Raw genomic sequence first — 15872 nt, 5'->3', positions numbered from 1 at the left:
TACATGTAGCTGCCTCCCTCAACACGGCTTGTTTTTGTTAGATACAGTGCCTTTCCGCTATCTCCTCTCATACGCTGCCTTCCATCTCTCCTGCAAATTATCTTTTCTTTGTATCACTATTGTTGTAATTTAAGAAAATCAGTAAAAGAATAGAAAAAGTTCTTTGCTACAAAGAATATTCCAATGAGACAAAACTGTCCTGCTGTGTTGGAAGACAACCACAAAGGTATGGTTTTATTGATTATTGATTGAGATTATACAAAATGAAAAAATAAATCAGAAGCAATATTCTTGACATGCGGCACTCTTCCCTCTCCAGAGAAACCAGTGAACATGGACAGAGGGCTGTGAAAGGTGTGTTCTGAATGCAGTCTGTACAACTGACCTCTTCAAATCTGTCAAAAATCAAGGCAGCTTACTTCCTATTTAGTACTCAGATCCGTGGGAGTGGATGCTTCAAGGGAGAGCCCAAGTCTTTTACTTTCTTGGTTTAAATCCAGCCCATGTTGGCAATATCTGAAAGTAATTGCCTTTTGATGGCTGTCGTATGGGCTATGTTGAAAGAATTGGGGATGTGGCATCTCATTTTAGCGATGAGTGGGCAGATGTCTACAACACCAAACCACCACATGGCACTAATTAACACTGGAACTTACAGATTGCCATATTGGATCTGACTAGTGATCCATCTAGGTCCTCTGTTCCATTTCCAACAATCGCCAGTACCTGATGCTTCAGAGGAAGATATAAGAAACCCTACAAAGGGCAATTACAAAATAACCTGCCTATAAGAAATGTCGCTTTCCCAATTCTGTTACTTAGAGATAAGTTTATCGCCCTTAAGCACTTCACATTTATTGGCATATTTAGTAGAGAGGCCAAGGACTCGGTGAGGAAGGAGATGGAATTTGATTCTTATTCCTCGGGATGGATTCTCCAGGATGGCATTGAGGCATATTGTGAGGAAGCTTGAACTACTTGTGCTGTGCCCAATATGTAGGTTAATGGAAGTCTTCAGGGTACATCTATACTGCAGTTAGATAACTGCAGCTGGCCCATGTTAGCTGACCCAGGCTGCAGGGCTGTTTTATTGTGGTGGAGGCTTTCCGGCTCAGGTTGCAGCCTAAGCTCTGGGACCCTCCCACCTCACAGGGTCCTACAGCCTAACCTCCACCCCGAGCCCAGACATCTACACCATAATTAAACAGCCCCACAAGCCAAGCCAGCTGGCATGGGCCAGCCATGGGTTTTTAATTGCAGTGTGGACCCTCAATCTCTAGGTTATCAAAGGTAGCACATTTCACCAGCATTAAAACGATCAAAGGAAAAAAATATTAGCCAACTTGACACATGTAGATCAGAATGTCTATATTATCAAATATCTTTGACCACTGCCACTGCTGTCTGCTGATAGTGAGTGAAAGGAAGTGTGATCCACCCAGACTGAGTCTAAACTACATATAATATAGCAGGGGAGGCAAATGAGAAAAGAGTTTTGAGGGGTAGGAAACAGTGACGCAAAGGCAACATTGGTGCCTCCTCTCCTGTCCAAAGAGGCAAACCTTACCACAAAACATAGGCTGCCATAATTTGGACTGCATAATGCACAGGATGAAATCCGGCCCCACTGAAGTCAACGGGAGTTTTGCCGTTAACTTCAACAGAGCTAAGATTTCAAGCTCAGTTTTGTTCAAACATGACTTACAGATGAACAGACATTTTCCAGGTGATGGACTGGTGCAAGTACATTTGCTTCTGGCTGTTCATTCAGGTTGCTGCATATATTGTACTTTCCTTTGTCTACCATCACAGTGTATCTCTTTGAGAGAAATAGATTCCCATACTCTAGTAATAAGGAATAGTTCTAACCATTAAAGTCTCATTTCTGATTGGACTAATTCAACTATTTTCAAGACATTTGTTTTTAACAGCAAGAAAGAAAATCTCTCATCATAAAATTCATACATGAAATTGGTCCAGGATTTAGTTACTGTTATACCTGGTCTTTTGCTGTTTATTAGTTTTGGAGTAATTTATTTTTTTTCTTATCTTGATTTTTCCCTACTGTTTGGTTATAACCACATCCACAATTACAGTCACTTAATAAACACATCATAGAACATATCTGTTTTTACCTTGGGTAAAAGATTCATTTTCTTTATCATTAGCTCACAGTAAGCTATTTCTCTCCCTAACTAACTAAAGTAGGAAAGTGAAGTATGAGGTCACATGTAGAGCTTTACTTTGATACAAACACCAGTTACATAGGGTTAGCCACTTGCCCTCTCTCTTTTCAGTTATTTGGCTACCCATAGATCCACTGATATATGTGTATTTACAAAGTCTGTGTGTAACTTCTCTTCTGAACTAATGTTCTTCTGTTTTTATACTTTAGCTCTACTGCTACATTCAGAAAAGTGTTGATTTGGATTTAAAACATATTTTCCAATGAGCTCACACTAGGATTTTTGGAGACTTTTCAGATTTTCCTTGTTAGAATGCAATAATAGAGGAAGAAACCACCCTTTCTGTAGAATTTAGCCAGAGGGAAACTTAGCTTGTAACAGTCTGAGTTGAAATGTCACATAGAATGCTTAAAATATGTTCTAATTTCTAGAAAGGAATAATTCGGCATCAAATAAACTAAAATGTTCTGAGTTAGTGTAAACACCTCCAGTTTGCAACAGCTGTCACCTTTCCACTGCCACATTAGTACAGTGTGATCTATTCCTAAAGAAACTCAAGGGGAAGAAAAAAATATTTGAGTGTGTTTCAGATCCTCCATCTCCCCACAAAATAGAGTATTTATCTTAATTCGTCTACCCCACAAAGCTAATTGTCAGTGTATATCTACCCCCAACTCTAATATTTACAAAGAACTAAATAACATATTCTCCTCCGAAACTATTAGTCTCTCCTTGAGAACAACAAATTCTACAGTTGCAAAATTGTGTCATTTAATTTATATATGTCGATGACAGTTTCCTTAAAAAAAAGTGGTAAATCACTATGCTAAAAATAAAAACAGTGGGAAAATACTGTTATCTCACTCTCTGTTGAATTCAGTGACAACAGTTTCTGTGCTGCTGTGAGATCAGCTTAGGCCAATGACAGAGATATGAAATTCTTTTATGTTTCAAGCACAATCACACGAATTAGCATATATATGTATTTGTCTAAACCGCTCATTATTTATACTAAAGACAGACTTGATATTAAAACATGGGATAATTTCATTTACAGAACTGTACTTCTGCTCAAATCCCATCTGTGCTACAGACACAGACAAAAGTTCGACACATGCTTTTCTAATGAAAAAGCAGCATAAAGATATCTTCTTCTTCTTAGGAGAAACACCTTTTCCTTCCTTGTGAGAACAATTTTGGTAACGTATGCTGATAACATTAACAAAACACATTTCATACCTGTGGAAAAAAGGTAAAAAAATCTCCCCTCAGAGGTCACCTATCATATTTATAATCTGGGATATTAACTAGTGCATGTAACACTTAGCACAAAACTTTATCAAGCAATCCAATATAAGCATCTTTTTGTAAGCACAGTAATGTAGATTTCAATGACACCAAAATATAGGAATATATTTCAAAAGGTTACAAAGCAAAAAAAAAACTCAGCGCAAGGTGGTAAACCTTTTCGGAAAAGGTAATTACTGCACACTTTGACACAGTGCAGGGATTACGGTTATTGGGTTTTTTTTAAGTCTGAGATTAAACAGCACAGTGATAAAATATCACGATTATTCTAGCAGAAGAAGTGATAATGGGGCAATAGATGCAGAGGGCAAAAGTGGAAAAAACACTCTACATGTTGGTTGGTGACAAACTGCTGAATCACAAAATCTTTGATTTAAATTATATCATCATACCATGTCTGAAGCATACAGCATCACAATGTAAAATGATATGCCCTAAAAATATGCAAGCCACATTTAATTAATTAATTAATTTATAAGGGTATATTTTTGGTATCCAATCTGTACGTGTTTCCCAAAAGGTTTATACCCAGAGAGATTCAAAGGTGGAACTTAAAAGAAAAGCAGCTCAAGGGGTGCAAGATCTTGACCACGGTTTCAGTTTAAGAAAGAACAATTCACTAGTAATAGGTCTGTTCCATTAGGGTCCACAATTGCCATAAAAATTTCAATTTACATGCTTCCTCTCTGCTGCTAAATTTATCAATGTCTTTTTAAAGGTAATTAAAATAATGTCATCTATGTTTCTAACCCACTGGACTCTTTAAAGAGAATTTGATTTCCCTATATCATTTATTTGGCTATGGGGAATGGACAGATTTGACTGCAAAGAGAAAACCACATTGCCTTTAAAGTGGATATTCTTTCAATTTGCATACAGAGTCTTCTGTTTCGCGGTGGTTTTGCTCAGATTCTTAGTAGACATAGGCCCATTTTGAAACATTCTCTCCCCAGTTTTGCTCACAGCAGAAGGAAAATACCATTTTCAGCAATTTCATGTGAATTTGAACAAACACTATACTACCTGATTTTATGAGGGTGAAATAAAGAACTGAGTTCACAATAACTCATTCCTGCTGAAAATAACATTTAAATCATTTTAATTTGAAATTATGTTACATACATATAAAATCTTTTTTGGAACTTCCCAGGGTGACATATCACAGTTGAAATGCAATCATGTTAGTCACGGCACACTGCATGATGCCAATGCTATACTAAGCTGCATGCTATTAGGAAAGGGTACACCAGCATGCTATAGTACTGGCTAGACCCTCCCATGCTGTGACTGTCTATATACAAACACCATGCCCACTGTCACAGCACAACGGGGAAAAATGTTAGGGAGCTATTTCTGTAGCAACAGGAGCACTTATTCCCCCTCAACTTGACCCCTGCTCTTGGTGGGTATTGTGATGATGTGGTTTGGATGTGATATATAGTAGCAAGGAAGCACTGATGCACCAGACCAGGAAATTAAAAAAGATGCCATTCACGCACAGAAATGTTTAGTTAAGTTTAAACAGCTTGGCTCAGATGGTACCTTGATGGACCATTTGTTACATCTCTACTTGTTAATATCCATTAGGTTCTTTTTTTTTTTCTTCAAATGAAGCTCCTCTGCATTTTACCCTGAGTTTTGAGAGGCTGAGCTGATGTTTAGAAGCAGTGGGGTCCTTAAAGGAACAGCCTATTACAATACACAATAGTAACTATGTTTCTACGATTTATGAAAAGAAAGCAATATGTGCCTGTTTCGGTGCCTGTCGTTTGCCTACCAATGGTGCAGTGCTCCCCATTCCAGCCCTCTCTGCATTCACATTTCCCATCTTTACAGGTTCCGTGTTCCGTGCAGCGGGGATGGCACACACGCTGGTCACAGGCCACTCCTGTCCAGCCTTCTTCACACCGACATGCTCCGCCAATGCACACCCCATGCGTGCCACAGTCAACAGAACACACTTCTGGTGAAAAAAAAATAGAATTAGGATTACAACTGAGCACTGTCATTAGGAATGGGTCACTAAACGTGGTGAAAAGTGACTAGAATTGGCATTTTGTTCCTGTAAACTATATGCAGAGTGTGGCATGCTCATATGCCCACCAAAATGAGACTTTGCTTTTTATTAAAAATCACCCTACCAGCGTCTGCACATCAGGGAACAGCTCTACCTCCCAGAGGCTACTGAAGCCAAACCAGGAGATTGTAGGCACTAAAAGTCCAGCAGTGCAGTGGGGCTAAGGCAAGCTCCCTACTTGCCCTGGCTCCCTGCCACTCCCAGAAGTGGCCAGCACTTCCCTGCAGCCCCTGTGCGGGGGCAGGGAGTCCCCATGTACTGCCCCTTCTCCGAGCTCTGACTCAGCAGCTCCCATTGGCTGGGAACTGTGGCCAATGAGAGATGCAAGGGCAGTGCCTGTGGGCAGGGGCTGTGCATGGAGACCCTCTGGCTCCCCCACCTAGAAGCCACTGCCAGAGAGCCACCCCTCACCCCTTCCCTCACCCCAACTCCCTGCCCCAGCTCACAGCCCACACCTGACCCCCTCCCAGAACCTGCACCCTCCACTTCCTCCCAGAGCCTGAACCCCTCACTCCTATCCCAACCACTTGCCTCAGCCCTAAGCCCACACCCAAACTCCCTCCCAGAGCCCACACCCCTCACCCCCCCCACATCTCAACCCTGCACCGTCCCCTCCCTCCCAGAGCCTGCACCCTCACCTCCACACCAACCACTTGCCCCAGCCCTAAGCCCACACCCAAACTCCCTCCCAGAGCCCACACCCCTCACCCCCCCCACATCTCAACCCTGCACCGTCCCCTCCCTCCCAGAGCCTGCACCCTCACCTCCACACCAACCACTTGCCCCAGCCCTAAGCCCACACCCAAACTGCCTCCCAGGGCTCACACACCTCATCCCTCCACACCCCAACCCTGCACCCAAACTCCCTCCCAAAGCCTGCACCCCAACCCTCTGCCCCAGCTTGGTGAAAGTGAGTGAGGGTGGGGGGAGTGAGCGATGGAGGGAGGGGAGATAGAGTGAGTGGGGGAAGGAAGCAGTGGGGCGAGTCTGGGATCTTGGGGGAAGGGGTGGATTGGGGCAGGACCTGGGGCTGAGCAGAGGATTTGTGGGTCCCCCAAAATTTTTAAATAAAAATGTGTGTCCTCAGGTTGCCGAAGTTTGAGAACCACTGGACTAAAGCACTCCTCGCCCACGCTAGCTTCACCCAGCACTTTCCCTATACTAAAGCAGGCAAGCTTTCTTGTCTGCCAGCTCCTGATTGGTTATTTTCTCTTACTAGCCCATCTAGGCCAAGGGTGGGCAAACTTTTTGGCCCAAGGGCCACATCTGGGTGGGGAAATTGCATGCAGGGACATGAATGCAGGGCTGGGACAGGTGGTTGGGGTGCGGGAGGGAGTGCAGGGTGTGGGAGAAGGTGCAGGAAGTGGCTCAGGGCAAGGGGCTGGGACACAGGAGGGATGCAGGGTGTACGAGGGGGTCAGGGCGGGGGTTGGGGTCCAGGAGGGGATGCGGTGTGTGGGAGGGGCTCAGGGCAGGTGGTTGGGGTGCAAGGTGTGGTAGGGGGCTCAGGGCAGGGAGTTGGGGTGCAGGCTGCAGAAGGGGTTTGGGGTGCGGGCTCTGGCCCAGGGCCACTTACACAGAGCAGCTCCGGAGTGGCTCCCTGACTGCCCTGGTGCTGCGCTGCTCCCGGAAGTGGCCGGCACCATGTCCCTGCAGCCCCTGGGGGAGGAGGGCAGAGGGCTCCCTGTGCTGCCCTCGCCTGTGGTTACCTCCCCCATAGCTCCCATTGGCTGCGGCTTCCCGTTCCTGATCAATGGGAGCTGCGGGGGGCGATGCCTGCAGGTGAGGACAGCGCGCGGAGCCCTCTGCCCCCCCCACCGCCAAGGACTGCAGGGATGTGGTGGCAGCCACTTCCCTCCGCTTAGCCTCGCAGCACCACGGGGGTGACAATCCCGCAGGCCAGATCCAAAGTCCTAACGGGCCGGATCCAGCCCCTGAGCCATAGTTTTCCCACCCCTTATGTAGGCCATTGAAGGACTATATTTTGTTGGTACCCTGGACATAGTGGATATTTCCTAGGTTGTGTGTATCAGGGCACCTCCAAATGGGGGCAGAGAAGGCATGATAGATATCACAATTCTGAAAATATTTTAAAATTATTCCTTATTAGTATAAACTCTTTTGTTTACAAATGGGGACACAGACACAAAGAGGTTAAGTGACTTAGCACAGGCCACAGTGTCAGAATAGGGAGGTGGAACACAGTATTTCCTAGATCCCAGTCCTGTGTTCAGAACACTACAGTGTACACTATCATGTAGCTGCTCATTTATAATAGCAAGAGTATAACAAACTGTTCACTGATCAGATGCTGAAAGAGTAATGTAAGTCTCATGTAAATAATTTGTATTTTAAACTTGTATTTGATATTCGAATGTTAATAGTATAGTACACAGGACAGGTAGATTATTGCAAAGCAGGGTAGAAATATTTTTCTTACCAACGGAGCAGTCAGGACCCATCCAGTTAGGATCACAGCTACAGAGGCCTGTGTCAGAGAGGTATGTCCCATGCCCACTACACTGGTCTGGACACTGGGCTCTGGGAAGTTCACAGTTTAGGCCACCCCAGCCCGGGCTACAGAGACATTCTCCATTCACACAAACACCTTGATTGGAGCAGGTTGGATCCAAGCAATCAACTGAACAAAGAAAACAAAACAAATACTACATGAATAAAAGTTGGTTCCTAGAGTGTATAGTTTGGATGATACTGCTGGACGGACCAGTGTTTTGTAAGTTTATACTATTGCAATGAATATACCAAACTCTTGCAGTTGTTTTTCAGACCATTTATATTTGTTTTGAGAACTGGTGAACATAATATGTCTTTCTATTTGCTAGGACACAGGCTCCAAAAGTTGAAAAAAATAATTAACTAATTATTATGATTGTTACTAATGTTATAGTACTGTAAACGAGAAATATTATTAAACCTATGTTACACATGAAAAATGGAAGAACAGATTTGCAAAGTGACTTGCCCATGGTAATAGAGATTAACATTTTCAAAAGCACCTACATGACATTGGAGCTCAAATCCCATTTTCAAAAGTTACTTGAATACTCAGGGGCTTAAGACTCACTGACTTTCAGGTTCCGTTAGGCTTCTAAGTCACTCATGAGCTTTTGAATATTTTATTCATAGTCATTGGCTGAGCTGTGATTAGAACCTAAGAATCCTAATTGCGTAAACCCTGTTCCAACCAGTAGCCATATTTCTTCTCTGAACAAAAGCCACAGATACATCTTCCCCATTTCTCAATCTGAAAAAAAGGCAGTTGTTTAAAATGGGATATTTTTATGGTGGTGGAAATACATTTGCAGGTATCATCTTGGATTTCACTGAACAATGAGATGCTATCGTTGTATCAGAAGTGAACTCATGGTGACATCAAAGTTTTCAAAGTGTTTACCTTATATCAAGCATTGGTTTAAGTGAACTGCACTTTACTGTAAATGTGAACCTAAAGGTTTATGAACAGCCTTCCACTATGGAACTGATGACCAAGATCAAACTGATATCCTAAGTAAAATGAATTAATGCCATGACTAGTGTATATTAGTTCACAACTCAAGAACTAAGAATGATTGATATTTGCTCTTGAGGCAATATGAAGTACAGAGTGTATAGTGAAAGTGATTTATCTCTCATCTTTTCCCAAAGATTATTCTTCTAAATGAAGAAAGAGACAATTTCACTGAACTCTGCATGAACAATACCTGATCTTTCAAATCTCAGCCTTTTCCACAAACACAAATTCTTGTCAAATTATTTTAAGACATTATAGAACCTTTAAACATGAGTATATAGATCAGGTACTTTGCACAGGATTGAAGCAGACATGAATTTAGAGATAAGAGGAGTAATCAAAATTGTTTTGATTTTAATTCAGATTACAATACTACAGGAATAAATTACTATAGCATTTCTAGTGAGATTACGAACTATAATGATGGCATTGGCCACATTTTTGCAAATAATTTAATATTTAGTTATTTGGTTTTGGAAATATAACATATTTTACTATTTATAGGCAAACCTGGAGGGTTTGGATGTTCAGTTCAGATAAGCTTCCAAAAGTTTAGAAGTTTATCCAAACGTCTTTAGTCTATAAATCAAGCTGGATATTTCAGAAGAACAGAGTCCCCACTGAGATGTTGGCATTTTCTGCTTTTGGCAGGATCCAAAGTACTGTCAAAAGTCAGAATAGTCTCTTCTGTGGTATTTTGGTATTTCTTCTCAATCCAGCATACAATTTATTTGTTAATTTTTTATTAATTATTATTATTAAAAGACCCTCCAAACTAACTTTAAATGACCCTCAGTGCTCATCCTGACTCTGGGGAAAAGATTACAGTTTGGTGAATTTTATCTATTATATTTAAAAGAAATTTTGGAATGGGTAAATTCCAAAGTTTATTTTTTAAAAAGAGAGAATAAAATGTGTGTTATTTTCAATTTCCGCCTCAATGTACAGATAGCCATAAAAAGTATTGTTGAATACTGATGTGGGGTAGTTTTTAGGAATGTATAGCCATCCACTTAAAATTGAAGCAATAATAAAAGCAGTGCAGAAAGAATGAAAAATATATCCCTCTTAAAGATGAATTAGCCATCTTTCCACTTTCTTGAATTATGGTACGCAGGCAGAGGAAAAGCAGTTGAGATTTATTATCTCAGAATACACCTGTCATCACCCTCAGTCCACACACACACTTATGTTATAGAATAACTTGCGCTAAACCTCTCTGTCTATTGTTCTAGATAAATACATTTTACAGCTATTTAAAATCCATCATCTTCCTGAGTAAGAGCATTCAGACTTTAAAGGAGCAGTGAGTTTACTTTGGTTTCAAATCTTGTTCCAATTTTATACAGTGCTTTCAGGGTTGATATCTAGGATCAGATCCTCAGCTCGTGTAAATTGGCAGAACTTCATTCACTTCAGTGAAGCTAAACTGATTTACTCCAGCTAAGGTTCTAGCCTCACATCTTCAGAAGGGGGTTATTTATTTAATAAAAATTTAGAAATGGATTCTCTGTGCTGTTTAAACAAAAGATAGTGTGCTTTAGCAGTTAAATATGTGAGACTTAGAACCCCCAGCCCCTTGGCAGCTTAGATCATTAGAACTCATTTAGTGTTGGGCTCTCTGTAGATTTGACAAAAAGGGTAGAGAATGCAATTTGTATCCCTAAGGACAAAAAAAGAGGTCAAGGAGTTTTCCGAACAATATGTACTCTAAACCTCCAAAGAATCATGAATTACACTTATGAAGTTAAATGTCACTGAAAAATGACTCAACCATGAAGCTGACAAGAAAAACACTGTTAACTTAACCTAATTTGTCAATTTCACTTGTCTGTCCCCAAACCATATTGAATGAAACCTGACAAATATGCCCTTACATTTTCATGTGTAAATTTGTTAATAGAGCAAGAGTGTTTATGCAGCAAAAATTGTGGATTGCAAATATCGATTCTGGTGCCACTGCCATTTCAGGTAAATTGTTTGAATGATATGACTAAGATGAATATCAGAAATAAAAAGCTAACTGGAAGAAAAAAATGCTGACCCACAGTTGCCAATTCCTATTCCCAGTTGGAAAATGGCATATGAATCAAACTAACCTATTCTTTTCAGACACACAAATCAACAGAAGAGATTTCATACTTTAATATAAAAGCAGGTATGTTTACCTGTTCTGTTATGCAGTTAATTCATTTAGAAAATTTAAATAAGACTGGGTGAATGCTTAAAATGTTGAGAAACCATTTCATACTCCATCTTTTATTCAATAGCTCCTGAATTAATGTGTAAATATTTACAGAAGGGAAATAATTTTGAGGTAGCAATGTCATTGCTGTGGAATTTTTATTTTATTTGCCAAATGATGTATGCAAAAGGTTATTTTAACCTTTCTTTTCATGTTATTGTCCCTTCCAAGTTTGCAGTTAATACAGCTTGTCTTCTGCAATCCATTTCTCTTTTAAAAACCTTATCTTTTCAAGCATTGCTTATTAAATCATAGAGTCATGGAATATGAGGATAGGAAGAGACCTCACTAGGTCATCTAGTCCAATACCCTCTGCTCAAAGCAGGACCAAGCCAGGCCTTAAAAACCTCTAAGGATGGAGATTCCACCACCTCCCTAGGTAACCCATTCCAGTGCTTCACCACCCTCCTAGTGAAACAGTGTTTCCTAATACCCAACCTAGACCTCCCCAATTGCAACTTGAGACCATTGCTCCTTGTTCTGTTCTCTGCCACCACTGAGAACAGCTTAGTTCCATCCTCTTTGGAACTACCCTTCAGATAGTTGAAGGCTCCTATCAAATCCCCCCATACTCTTCTTTTCTGCAGACTAAATAACCCCAGTTCCCTCAGCCTCATAAGTCATGTGCCCCAACCCCCTAATAATTTTCATTGCCCTCCGCTGGACTAGCTCCAATTTGTCCACATCCCCTCTGTAGTGAGGAGACAACAATACTCCAGGTGTGGCCTAACCTGTGCCGAATAGAGGGGAATAATCACTTCTCTCGATCTGCTCGCAATGCTCCTACTAATACAGCCCGATATGCCATTGGCCTTCTTGGCAACAAGGGCACACTGCTGACTCATATCTAGCTTCTCATCCACTGTAATTCCCAGGTCCTTTTCTGCAGAACTGCTGCTAAGCCAGTTGGTCCCCAGCCTGTAGTGGTGCATGGGATTCTTCCTTCCTAAGTGCAGGACTCTGCACTTGTCCTTGTTGAACCTCATCAGATTTCTTTTGGACCAATCCTCCAATTTGTCTAGGTCACTCTGGACCCTATTCCTACTCTCTAGGGTATCTACCTCTCCCTCTAACTTAGTGTCATCTTGCTGAGGGTGCAATTCATCCCATCATCCAGATCATTAATAAATATGTTGAACAAAACCAGCCCCAGGACCGACCCCACGGGCACTCTGCTTGATACCAGCTGCCAACTAGACACCGAGCCGTTGATCACTACTCGATGAGCCCAACAATCTAGCCAGCTTTCTATTCACCTTATAGTCCATTCATCCAATCCAGACTTCTTTAAGTTGCTGAAAAGAATACTGTGGGAGACTGTATCAAAAGTTTTGCTAAAGTCAAGATATATTACATCCACCGCTTTCCCCAAATCCACAGAGCCAGTTATCTCATTATAGAAGACAGTCAGGTTGGTCAGACATGAATTGCTCTTAGTGAATCCATGTTGACTGTTTCTGATCATCTTCCTCTCCTCCAAGTGCTTCAAAATGGATTCCTTGAGGACTTGCTCCATGATTTTGCCGGGGACTGAAGTGAGGCTGATGGTCTGTAGTTCCCCGGGTTCTCTTTCTCCCCTTTCTAAAATATGGGCACTATTTTTGCCTTTTTCCAATTGTCCAGGACCTCCTCCAATCGCCACAAATTTTCAAAGATAATGGACAATGGCTCTGCAATCACTTCAGCCAACTCCATCAGCACCCTTGGATGCATTAGATCAGGACCCATAGACTTGTGCGTGTCCAGGTTTTCTAAATAGTCCTTAACCTGTTCTTTCACCACTGGGGGCTGCTCACCTCCTCCCCATACTGTGTTTCCCAATGCAGCAATCTGGGAGCTGACCTTGTCTTTGAAGACTGAGGCAAAAAAAGCATTCAGTACTTCAGCTTTTTCACATTATCTGTCACTATGTTGCCTCCCTCATTCAATAAGGGTCCCACACTTTCCCTGACCACCTTCTTGTTGCTACCATACCTGTAGAAATCCTTCTTGTTACCCTTCACATCCCTTGTTAGCTGCAACTCCAATCATGCTTTGGCCTTTCTGATTACACCTCTGCATGCTCTAGCAATATTTTTATACTTCCTAGTCATCTGTCCAAATTTCCACTTCTTGTAAGCTTCCTTTCTGAGTTTAAGCTTACCGAAGATTTCACTATTAAGCCAAGCTGGTTGCCTGCCATATTTGCTATTCTTTCTGCACATCGAGATAGTTTGTTCCTGTGCCCTCAATAAGGCTTCTTTAAAATACAGCCAGTTCTCCTGGACTCCTTTCCCCTTCATATTAACTGCCCAGGGAATCCTGGCCATCAGTTCCTTAAGGGAGTCTAAGTCTGCTTTTCTGAAGTTTAGGGTCCGTATTTTGCTACTCCTTTCTTCCTTTTGTCAGGATCCTGAACTCAACCATCTCATGGTCACTGCTGCTTAAGTTGCCACCCACTTCTGCTTCCCCTACCAATTCTTCCCTGTTTGTAAGCAGCTAGTCAAGAGGCGCACAGCCCCTTGTTGGTTCCTAACACTTGTACCAGGAAGTTGTCCCCAACACTCTCCAAAAACTTCCTGGATTGTCTGTGCATAGTTGTATTGCTCTCCCAGAGGATATCAGGGTGATTGAAGTCCCCCATGAGAACCAGGGCCTGTGATCTAGAAACTTCAGTTAGTTGTCTGAAGAAAGCCTCATCTACCTCATTCTTCTGATCTGGTGGTCTATAGCACACACCTACCATGACATTACTCCAGGGCTGCCCGGGGGGGGGGGGCAAGTGGGGCAATTTGCCCCAGGCCCCGGGCCCCACAGGGGCCCCTACGAGAGATTTTTGGGGCCCCTAGAGCGGGTCCTTCACTCGCTCTGGGGCCCTGAAAACTCTCGCAGGGCCCGGGCCCCTGGAGCTTCTTCCGCTCTGGGTCTTTGGCAACAATTCGGCAGCGGAGGGTCCTTCCGCTCTGGGACCCGCCGTCGAAGTGCCAGGTCTTCGGTGGCAATTCAGCAGCGGGGGCAACCTGCTGCCGAAGACCCCAGGCCCCCTGAATCCTCTGGGCGGCCCTGCATCACCCTTGTTGCTCTCTCCTCTAAACTTAACATAACGACTCTCAACAGGCTTTTCTCCAGTTTCATACTGCAGCTCTGAGCAATCATACCACTCTCTTACATACAATGCATCTCCTCCACCTTTCCTCCCGTACCTGTCCTTCCTGAACAGTTTATACCCATTCATGACAGTGCTCCAGTCATGTGAACTGCCCCACCAAGTTTCTGTTATTCTGATCACACCATAGTTCCTTGATTGTGCCAGGACTTCCAATTCTTCCTGCTTGTTTCTCAGGCTTCTTGCGTTCATGTACACACACCTAAGATAACTAGCCAATTGCCCTATTTTCTCAGTATGAATCAGGAGGCTTCTCGTACTGTACCCTTCTCCTTGTGTTTCCTCACAGTATTCCCCTTCCCCACATACCTCTGGGCTGAGGTCACTATCCCCCAGCAAACCTAGTTTAAAGCCCTCCTCACTAGGTTAGCAAGCCTGCCTGCGAAGATACATCCTCCTTCCTAACATACAAATTCACTGGTCAGAAACTTTGTTAATGCACAGTTAAAGCTGATTGGCATTCACACCCTTCCAAAATGTTCTGCGCAGGTAGTACTTACATACTCTGAAAACCAGAACAAAAAAGAGTTAAGGTTGCCCCTCAACCTTAAACTCAGCCCTTTGGAGCTGGCAAGAGCCACTGTGGATATATTGTAAAGTATGTTTCAGCCAAGGCTGCCCTATCATAAACAGATAGGAGGAATGACTAAGTAAGAGTTCTACTTTACGTGCTGTGCCCCACAGAATTGTATTCTTTCATTGCTCTACAGGGGGCACTCCAACTGCTTTCAACATGTTAGGGACAAATGTACAGATCAGTGCAGGAATTATTTGCAGCGGGTCGCCACAGCTCATGCTACGATATGAGGAAAGGTGTCTCTCCACCAAAGGGATCACAAACACCTCATTTCTGTACTTGTGGAAGCAGAGAAGCACAAAAATCTATTCTTGCCTGAGAATTTGTAACGATACGGTAGCATATATGAGAGCACTCTACAGGGCAGAGATGTTCCATGTGGAATCCTTAGACCAAAGGGTCAAGGGATGGTAGAATCGGGCAACTCTGGGATGGCTTGCATACTCAGCTACCAGCTCTGCTTCCTCCTGCCCCTTATACCAATATTGTAAGTATCATAAAATGTTGATGTCACATAATTTTTGGGGGGACGAGGGGGGACTATCTGTGGCAGCTCTTGCTTAAAGGGCTCACATTTGGATCACTAACCCAACTCTGAATCCTCATGAGGAAATCTGAGGAAAAATGGAAAATTGGCTGCTGAAATCCACAAAGTACTCTAAAAGGTAAATTAGACTCACCTTAACTATACTGATGCCACAACCCTACTATAATTTCTTATAGACTTTTGGGATTACAATTTATAATTAGTGTAGAATTTAATTAATGGCAAATGTTTATGGAATCCCTAAAACACTCCAAC

The 15872-nt window shown here is 42.6% G+C and overlaps 1 protein-coding gene across 5 annotated transcripts in view; it reads right to left on the bottom strand.

The window, feature by feature from the left end:
• Positions 1 to 15872, bottom strand: part of TENM2 (teneurin transmembrane protein 2) — a 1578682-nt gene that overhangs the window by 118413 nt on the left and 1444397 nt on the right. For all 5 annotated transcript variants that reach the window (XM_030572355.1, XM_030572352.1, XM_030572354.1 and 2 more), the window contains 2 exons: positions 8012 to 8212; positions 5272 to 5457 (listed from right to left, as the gene is read on the bottom strand). In XM_030572355.1, the coding sequence (XP_030428215.1) occupies positions 5272 to 5457; positions 8012 to 8212 (387 nt within the window). The remainder of the gene's footprint in view (positions 1 to 5271; positions 5458 to 8011; positions 8213 to 15872) is intronic.

Source organism: Gopherus evgoodei, chromosome 8 (genome assembly GCF_007399415.2).
Source record: "Gopherus evgoodei ecotype Sinaloan lineage chromosome 8, rGopEvg1_v1.p, whole genome shotgun sequence".
Classification (NCBI taxonomy): domain Eukaryota; kingdom Metazoa; phylum Chordata; order Testudines; family Testudinidae; genus Gopherus; species Gopherus evgoodei.
This window is presented reverse-complemented; position numbering and strand designations above follow the sequence as displayed.